General features: G+C 53.1%; 1 protein-coding gene across 1 annotated transcript; it reads left to right on the top strand.

Annotated features, from left to right (window-relative positions):
• Positions 1-1,263: 1,263 nt before the first annotated feature.
• On the top strand, positions 1,264-8,548 carry MS4A10 (membrane spanning 4-domains A10). Its single transcript, XM_059883080.1, has 6 exons — positions 1,264-1,477; positions 1,967-2,086; positions 3,351-3,407; positions 5,332-5,460; positions 6,698-6,808; positions 7,977-8,548. The coding sequence occupies exons 1-6, from the start codon at positions 1,280-1,282 to the stop codon at positions 8,097-8,099; spliced, it is 738 nt and encodes a 245-aa protein (XP_059739063.1). The 5' UTR covers positions 1,264-1,279; the 3' UTR covers positions 8,100-8,548.
• Positions 8,549-9,725: the final 1,177 nt, after the last annotated feature.

The raw sequence follows: 9,725 nt of genomic DNA on the forward strand, positions 1-9,725 counted from the left end.
GCCCCCAAGCTCTGGAGCCAGTCTGCTGAGCTCTGAGTCCAGTCATTCACTGGCTGTGTGACCTTCGTCAGGCAACTTAACCTCTCTGAGCCCTATCTGCAAAATGGAAGGAGGAACAACCCATAGGGTTGAGATGAGGATACAATCAGGTAATGTATATAAAATGCTCATCCTGGTGCTTGCAACAGAAAAAACTCTAGTAAATGTTGATTTATTGTCATTGCTAAATGGCTTCCTGGCTCCCTGCTGGCTCCTTGTAAGCCCTCAGCAGAAATTTCCTTCCCTTCCATTCCCTAATGCCCCACACGCAAGAGCCACCACCATCACCTCAGGTGGTAGGACAATTATTTGGTTCCCATCTGCCTTGTTTTGGCTCATCCTAATCCAATGGAAATTAAAAGACGCTTGCTCCTTGGAAGAAAAGTTATGACCAATCTAGATAGCATATTAAAAAGCAGAGGCATTACTTTGCTAACAAAGGTCCATCTAGTCAAAGCTATGGTTTTTCCAGTAGTCATGTATGGATGTGAGAGTTGGACTATAAAGAAAGCTGAGCACCGAAGAACTTATGCTTAAGATTCTTGAGAGTCCCATGGACTGCAAGGAGATCAAAACAGTCTATCCTAAAGGAAATCAGTCCTGAATATTCATTGGAAGGACTGATGCTGAAGCTGAAACTCCAATACTCTGACCACCTGATGCAAAGAGCCAACTCATTGGGAAAGACCCAGATGCTGGGAAAGATTGAAGGCAGGAGGAAAAGGGGACGACAGAAGATGAGATGGTTGGATGGCATCACCAACTAGATGGTCATGAGTTTGAGTAAGCTCCAGGAGTTGGTGAAGGACAGGGAAGCCTGGCGTGCTGCAGTCCATGGGGTCACAAAGAGTTGGATATGACTGAGCAACTGAACTGAAGCCAATGGATGGGGGGGTCTGGTTACAAAGATATCCCCACTTGCCCAAGCCTCCTGCACCCTGGGCTCTTGGCCAAACTGCAGTAATCCAGTTTGGGTGGGGGTCAATCTGTCTTGCAATGATGGGGAAGTGTGTCTGGTCCTCGTCTTTCTGCCCTAGAAGGGGCAGAGGCTGTGAGTCAGCTTCTCCCCATTCCTGGACCCAGTGGATTCCAGGTCAAAGCAAGTTCAGGCCAGCTGCTGTTCTGGAAAGTCCTGATCCAGAGGGCAGACGGGACAGGCACCCGGGCACAAGCCCAAGAAATTAGACAGTTTTGACCTAGCCTTTCTCCTTGGCCAGCAGCCAGGTCCTCGGCTGGAGTCATGGCAGCAGCAGCCAATGAAGCATCCACAGTTACTGCCAGGTCGGAAGCTGAAGGACACCCATCAGAGAAGGCCCTCAGCCCTACCCCACCTGGCCTGACAGATCTACCTCAGAAGGTGACCCAGCCTGACCTCCCACCTCCAAACTGGCACCAGGAGAAGCCCAGGAAGAGTAGCCGCGTTCTCAAGGAGCTGGGCGTGAGTGTCCATTTCCTGCAGTGCGGTGCTGGGGTGGGGGGAGGGAATGGAGTAGAGGGGGCACATGGTGCTGAGGTGGGGGTGGTAATGCAAGGAGACCTGAGGATGGAGGGGGATTGAGACAGTGCTTAACCTTCATTCTAAGATTTAAAATTCCATGGAGGGATGGGAGAGGCAGTCTACATCCACACGACACTGGCTCAGTGTGGCTCATAGAAGCCTCAGTAGAAGAAACTTCTTCTCCTTCTCCTCTCTTTCCCATCCCCCACACCTTAGCCCCCAGAGACACTGCCATGGCCACAGGTGGTAGGACAGGTACGTGACTCCCACCTGCCTTCCCGAGAAGCGGTCCTTCCTTGCAGGCCCACCAGGATCCTTAGAAGGCAGGAAGTGAGCTCTGTGCAGCTCGCTGGTCCAGGAGCTCAACGACCTCCACTGGGGCCAGTTCCCTGACAGCGGCTCTCTGTCCCCTGCCCCTGTCTCGCCCAGGCCGTCCATGTGGTCATTGCTCTGGTGTACTTGTTCATTGGAGGTTACCTGGTGGCTGCTGTCCAGAACCTTCACCTGGTGGTCCAGAAGTGTTGGTATCCATTCTGGGGGGCTGCCTCTGTGAGTAGATGTCAAAATATGGGCCGGCTTTGGGGATGCACAGGCAGGCCCAGAGGACCTGGCTTTTGGGAGGGGGTGCAGGGTTGGGGGCAGTGAATGAATAGCAGCGAGGCCGCCTCGGCCCCTGCACAGCCTCCACGCTCCACGTCCACTCTCTCAGTCACACTGGAAGCAGCTTCTTCCCAGGGGCTCCTGCGGGCCTGCAGCCCAAGAGAGCAGCCCCCAGGCTCTCAGTGTGCATGCTTGCTGAGTTGCTTCAGTCATGTCCGACTCTTTGCTATCCCGTGGACTGTAGTCTGCCAGGCTCCTCTGTCCATGGGATTCTCCAGGCAAGAATACTGGAGTGGGTTGCCATTTCCTCCTCCAAGGGGTCTTCGTGACCCAGGGATTGAACCCAGGTCTCCTGCATTGCAGGTGGATGCTTTAATGCTGAGTCACCAGGGAAGATCTTGGCACCCTCCTCTAATTACCAAGTTTATCCAGCACATAGGAGGGTGAATGTGAGCTGGGGCAGCTGCACCTTCCCCAGGCTTCCTCGGAGGCCGTTGGATCTGGCCACACATCCCTGGTGCCCAGAGTCTCTGTCAGGGCCAGTCTGCAGGGCACAAGGCTGTTGGCCAGGGTGGGAGGAGAGAGGAAACCACTGCCCACAGCTTCCCTGGAGAATCCCCAGGGTATCCTCTTCCATCCCGGGTCCAGTGGAGTCCTGCTTCCACACCTAGTACCAGCTCCCAGACACCCTCCTAGACACGTGTCCTGGCCCCTCGCCTGCTGCCACTTCAGTCCTCTGACCCCACAGCTCCCACCTGAGCTTTCTGTGCACAGCAGAGAAACTACTGTCCCTACATGAGTGTCTACCCATCCCTGTGCTCCCAGTGATGGGTGCATAGTAGGCACTCAGCACACATATGAAAGAATAATCTCAGAAAAATACCAGAGACCCTGGAACCAAGAGCTAATATCCTCCAAACTGTAGGATCCAGGAAGGGAGCGAGGCTTGGAGTGGAAGCCATAGTTCAGTTGCTTGCAGAGGGGTGGTCTGGGCTGCTACACTAGGAAAGCAGGAGAGAAGAGTAGCCTGGCTGGAGTGGGCCTGGGATGGACCATGTGGGGGCAGGTGAGCTCCCCTTGTTGGAGGAATGATGTTCCCTATCCCACCAGCCCCTACAGGTTGTCTTTTTTTAAGATCATAGTGGGAAGGGAATTTGTGGGTTTCAAGGAACCCCAGCCTCTCCCTTAAGACTGTTTCAAATCTGTTCCACAGTTCCTCATTTCCGGGATCTTGGCAATAACAATGGAGTCGTTTCAGAAAAATTATCTGGTAAGTTGGAGGGTTAAGACTGTTCTCTCCCATTCCAAGGCTGGGCTAATGTCACAAAGGGCATCGTGTGTAGTAGGGATTCCAGAGGCAGTTCGCCAGGATTTGCCAGAAGCGCGTACAGAGGGTCCAAGCAGAAAAGCTCCTGTCGTGGAGGTCTGTCTCTCACCCTGACTCCCTGCCGTTCTCTCCACCTGCTGCCCTTCCTCCACCCCAGCTCTGGCCACCGTCCCATCAGGCCAGGCCTGGAGGTGTCAGCCAGCCTGTTCACCCAGCAGCCTGGGTGACTATTCTGGCAATCACCCCTTGGCTCCCCTGTGCCCTCAGCTTACCTCCCATGTCAGCAAGTCTGTGAGTCCCGAAGGCCAGGTCACAGCTGGGAGTCCACCAACCTCTCACTTCTAAGGCCCAGCCAGACACAACTGTTTCTTGCCTGCTCTGCGCTATTTTCTGCCAGAGTGCCTTACCCTCTCCCCACTGGGCATTCTCTCCTGGCTTTGACTTTCCTTCTGATCATTCTTCAAGGGTCAGCTTACATGTCTCCTCTTCCAGGTAGTCTTCCCTGATCTGCCATGGCTGGCTTCTGTGTCCCCACAGCTCCTTAGACCTCCTGTCTCCCTCTCCGATGCACTAAGCTTGGGCAGCAGGTGTCTGAGCATCTTTCTAGCCTGGGGTGGCTGAGGGAAGCAGAGTGGGCACCCTCATAAGCCTGGGTGGATGGAGGTGGATAGGGGATGGAAGGACCATCCCACCAATCCTGTCATGGCCTCAGCCCACCCTCTACCCTCAAGCCCTGGCTGGGTCCACACTCATGGCCCCCCAGCCTGGGCTGGGCGGTGGCTGCCCTCTGCCCTCTCAGGGATCACATCAGAAGAGTATAGTGCCATTTACCTAGAGCAGAGGCAGGAGATGCTTGGCAAAGCCCTGGCTCTTCCTCCTGGGCTGGGCCCCTTGCAGAACCAAAAGCATCCCCACTTCCTACACCTGAGCCTAGGGAAATACCTACTGCAGAGAAGTCCATTCTAGCACAAGGGCTTGGAGGAGCCTTATGTTCATACTCTTTCCCTGTTACAGGAGTTTGCACTTGGCAAGAGGCTCATGGAATAATGCACAATTAACCCAAGATAAGGATGAACAGAGGCATTTCAGGGGCCATGGTGGGTGGGGGAGGAGGCAGACCTAGATGACAGAGGATAGGGGACCTTTGGGACTCGTCCTGTCCTTTCCTGTGGAGGAGGGGGGCATTTGGATGCCTGAGAAAGTGAAAGTGAAAGTCGACCATTGGACATGTCATGTCCAATTCTTGGTGACCCCGTGGACTATACAGTCCAAGGAATTCTCCGGGCCAGAATACTGGAGAAGGTAGCTGTTCCCTTTTCTAGGGGATCTTCCCAACCCAGGGATAGAACCCAGGTCTCCGGCATTGCGAGCATCATCAGTTGGCATATCTGATGCCAAGATGACTGGAGACAGCTTTGAGAGGGAGATGGTGGTGGGAACACCCTTCTTTGTTACAAAACCTAGGGACCCAGCGGCAGTCCTTTGCCTCTCGTGATCCCATCCGATAGAACAGTGGTCCCCAATCCTTTTTTCCACAGACTGGGGGCGGGGCGGGGAGGTTTTGCAATGATTCAGAAACATTACATTTATCGCACACTTTATTGCTATGACTATGTCAGCTCTACCTCAGATCATCAGGCATTAGAACCCAGAGCTTGGGGACACCACCATAGAAGATGAGGGCTGGTAGGGGCCTCCTTGGTGGTCGGCTGGCTCAGAAAGCCATGGTGGCGTGAGGAGCCTCGGGCCCAGAGATGGGCAGCGTTTTCCTGAGATCCCAGGGTGAGCTACTGACTGGCCAGGGAAGAGGACTTAGATCCCGTCTGTAGCCTTTGGACAATGATTGTTATTTCTTCTTTGCTTATAGAAGATGTGCCTGGTAGCAAACTCCATCAGCTTCCTCTGTGTGCTGGCTGGCCTCTTTGTCATTGCCAAGGACCTCTTTCTGGAGACTCCGTTTGAGTTCCCCATCTGGAAACCGTACCCCAATGATACTGTGAGTGCCCGGCCCCCAAGGGTCCTCTGACTTGGGCTTGGCTCAGAGGAAGTTTCTAGCTCTCAGAAAACCTCATCTGGAGCCCAGCATGGGTGGCCAGCCCATCCCCTCACCCCAAGGTACAGAGATGATATTGGCCTTCTTGCTGGTTGGCATCAAGGAGCTGGACAGGGCCTGGACTCATGGCTCCCATTTTAATCACTGAGGAAGCTGAAGCCCAGAGAGGAAGAGGGGCCTGCCTGAGGTCAAGTAGCAAGTTGGCAGCAAATTTAGGACCATAATCTAGGACTGCTGATTCCTTGTTCAAGGCTCTATAAATAGCGTAGCCCCAGTGACCCCAATAACTGTGAACCTCACAGCAGCCTTGCAGAGCTGGCCGAGTTCACTTTGTTACCCCCATTTTGTGGAAGTGAACACTGAGGTCCAGAGAAGCTAAACTAGTGGATCAAGATCACACAGCAAGGCAGGGGGGCAGTGAGGACTCAGCGGGGTCTAGACTTCAAGCTCAGTGCTCTTTTAGCCGCAGCCTCCCCTGAACCAGGAGGAGGGCATGATGACCCATCGCAGTATTCTTGCCTGGAGAATCCCACGGACAGAGGAGCCTGGTGGGCTATAGTCCACGGGGTTGCAAAGAGTCAGACACGATTGAAGCAACTTAGCACGCACGCACGCACTCCTGAAGCAGAAGGTGGGCCAGCTGTTCCATGTGGGTGGCTGCTGTCCTCAAGGTCAGTTTCCAAGTGTTCTGACCATGGTGGTTCACTATTCCTTATCGCCCTCCACCATGCTCACACAGGTTAAGCACACACGTGGACACGTGTGCACAGACACACACATGCACACATTCCCTACCAGATGCTCATGGCCCCAAGAGATATCCCAGCTGTATGGTGATCCTCAATCCAGTTCTTCCCCTCCCCTGCTGTAAGTGATGCTGCTTCTCCCTGAGCTTAGATATCCCCATCTAAGTGGGATTGGATGAGACGATGCTGAAGACCACCTGCCATTCTACCAGGGGCCCATGAGAAAACCCCAGTCCTCGAACACTATGCACCAAGGATCCATGGGTGCCTGGTACTGGGCATAGAGCAGAGCCACACCCTGCCTACTGGGCACACCTGGGAGCTGAAATCCCACTGTCCTCGCTGGCAGGTCTGACCGCTGCCCGTGCCCAGATGATGGGTGCCGACACCCAGCGGAGGCTCACCTGCCTCTCCCTCCCCTCTTTCCCTCACAGGTCCACATCCAGAGGCTAGTGCTGGCTCTGCTCTGTGTCACCTGTGTGGAGGTCTTCCTGCCAGGGCTCATGGCTATCGTGGCATACAGGGATGCCCGCCTGTCTGCAGAGGTGAGGGCCTCCAGGAGATGGGGAACGAGGCTACAGAGGGCAAAGAGAGGGGAGCATCAGGCAGAGGGGTGTTGCCCAGTAAGCTGGGCCACACACAGAGGCAGCCCACAGTCTAGTAGGGGAGACAAGGCACGGAACGGGGGAGGGCACCAATTCAAGGTGAAAAATGGGGGCCACCGGGGAGGAAAGGCCACGGATGCTCAGACCAGCAGGCCACAGTGCTCCCAGCTCTCAAGCCCTTGGAGAGCTTATGAGGGAGATCCGTGGAGACGGGCGGGATCTGGACCTGCAGGTGGGATGGGAGAGGGACCCATAGTAGACGGAACAGCAGGGGCAATGGCTCAGAGACCTGCCAGGGAAGGCTAGTGGAGCCATAGTATGTTGTGGGGTGTGGCTGTGGTGGGAGCCAGCAAAGGGGGGATCACAGGGACTGAGCACTTCGGGGATACCAAGTACCCTCTCTGTTAAGCATGTGAGAGAAACACGACTTGTTTAACATAATCTTGTCAACTGCCCTTTGAAGTGGGCACTGACCTTCCTCGCATTCTACAGATAAATAAACCAAAACTTAGAAAGGCCACGTCACTTTCCAAGGTCAAACACCTGTAAGGAAATCCAGGACTCAGTCTGAGGCATGTTTCACCCAGATCCAAGCCCTCGAGTACTTGTGAAGCTGGCAGAACGGCAGGCTGAGACCAAAAAGATCTAGAAATAAAAGACTAGTCTCTCCCCACCCCAGAAGTGATATCCTAGACTCATTTCTTTGAAGGGAAAAAAAAGTTCACACTATAATCTTAACTGTAGAACACTGTAAAAAAAAAAAAAAAAGGAAATATATGGTCTAAATTCCCTGAAATTCTGCAAGGTTAACACTTCAATTGTTTTCATGTTAGGGTCATGATGTTCTGAGTTTTTACATAGCACTGACATGACTTTACATTTGAGTTTTACTCACACCAAGTAAATTGTCTCAGTCACCGCCTGGCTGTCTGGCAGGAAGTCTTCTTGTTAAGGCATCAGAGAGCTAGAAGGGGCCTTGTTTGCATCAGTTTCCCCACCTTCATGGGAACTTGAGGCTCCAACAAATGAGCCATCGGGAAGGGCTTTGTTGATCACCACATGCTCCTCATATTGGAGCATCAGGGACAGCAGCTTCTCTCTTTGGCAGGAGGATGACCTGCCTCTTGTCCCTGACTCACCATTGGAGCTCAAGGAACAGTCGATGATGCCTCCACCATCCTACGAGGACGTCACTCAAGGTGACCAGCAGGACGAGCAGGAGAGGAGGTGAAGAGGCCCTGGGATCCCCACACTGTCCAAATTCACCCCATCTCCCTGACTAATATGAACTGGTTCCAAGGGGCAGTTACCAGGAAGGGGCAAACACTCTCATTGCTAGAAATGTCTGCCCCATGCTGGTAGCCAAGTCAAGGACCCAGTCCAGCCCCTCAGCCCAGAAGGAATCTCCAGGCCCTCACCTGCTGTAACATTTCTGCTGGACCAGAGCACAGCCACGAACTGCCCACCCACCTGATAAGCCCCAAGAGTGGACTTCTGGGCCAGCAGCCCCCGGCACACTCTTCATCAGTCTGCTTCCTCCAGTCAGTGATGGGTGCACCAGGAGCCTGTCCACATGGGGCTGAGGGTGGAGCCAGAGAAGGTCCCTGAGAACCCAGGGAGGCACCGTCTTCCCTCAACTCATCCTACCGAGAGGTCTCTGCAAGAACTTGGGCATCTGAATCCCTGGATTCCGGGGGGGTGGGAGTGGGGGGTGGGGGAGGGGTGGGCGGCAGCAGAGGCATTGAGTCACACAGAAACTGACCAGCTCTTCCCACCAAACGGTCAATGTGTCTCCCTGCCCCTCCCTCTCCCCACCCCAGCTTCAGTGTCTCCATCTGTACAGTAAGGTGGCGGGCGGGTGAGATGATCAGCTGGAAAGCCCTGAGATCAGAGACAAGTTCAGAATCCCAGCTGTGACATCTGAGGTTGTCGTGAAGTTTCAGCCTCAAAATTCTGCACCTACTTGGGCTGAGTGAATGAGGTAGGGGGTAGGAAGAGACCAACCTTTCTCATTTCCCAAATTTCAGTCATCCAGGAACAGTCTTCATGAATTTGCTTTATTGTACTGTATTCTGTTTCTTTAAATTGCCCTTTTTCTCACATACAATAAAGTTGGCCAGGTAATTTGTATCTGCAACAAACAGGAAGTCAGTATCTTTCCATAAAAAGAAGCCAACCACAAAAATCACATAAACAGGGTGAAAAAAAAAAACACACACAACAGCAACTTGCTGCCCCACCTCTATGACCTCACCTGCTTCCCTCTGCCTCTTGCCCACTCCGTACCGCCACCTGGCTTCCTGGTGGTCTCACACACATCCCTGGCACACCCCTGCCTCTGAGCCATCCCCTTGCTCTTCCACCACCTGGACACTCTCCACATGGATTTGCAGAACTCACTCTTTGAATCCTTACTGGACTATGACTCTGGGCCATTGATGATGTCATCTAATCCTCCCATCAATCTACGATGTAGGTTCTGTTGCCATCCCCATTTCATGCAGGATCGGAGAAGTTAAGCAGGTTGTCCAAAGGCAACCAGCTATACATTTGCAGCAACACGGATGGACCTAGAGATTATCCTATTAAGTGAAGTAAGTCAAAAAGAGAAAGACGAAAACCATATGCTATCGCTTATATGTGAAATCTAAAATACTACACAAGTGAACCTATCTACGAACCAGAAACAGACTCAAAGACATAGAGCCTGTGGTTGGACTGTGGTTTCTAAGGGAGAGGTGAGTGGGGGAAGGATGGAGTGAGAGTTTGGGATTAGAGACATAAACTATTACATAGAGGATGGATAAACACAATACTCTATAGCATAGGGACTGTATTCAATATCCTGTGAAAAACC

Source organism: Bos taurus, chromosome 29 (genome assembly GCF_002263795.3).
Source record: "Bos taurus isolate L1 Dominette 01449 registration number 42190680 breed Hereford chromosome 29, ARS-UCD2.0, whole genome shotgun sequence".
In the NCBI taxonomy this organism is placed as follows: domain Eukaryota; kingdom Metazoa; phylum Chordata; class Mammalia; order Artiodactyla; family Bovidae; genus Bos; species Bos taurus.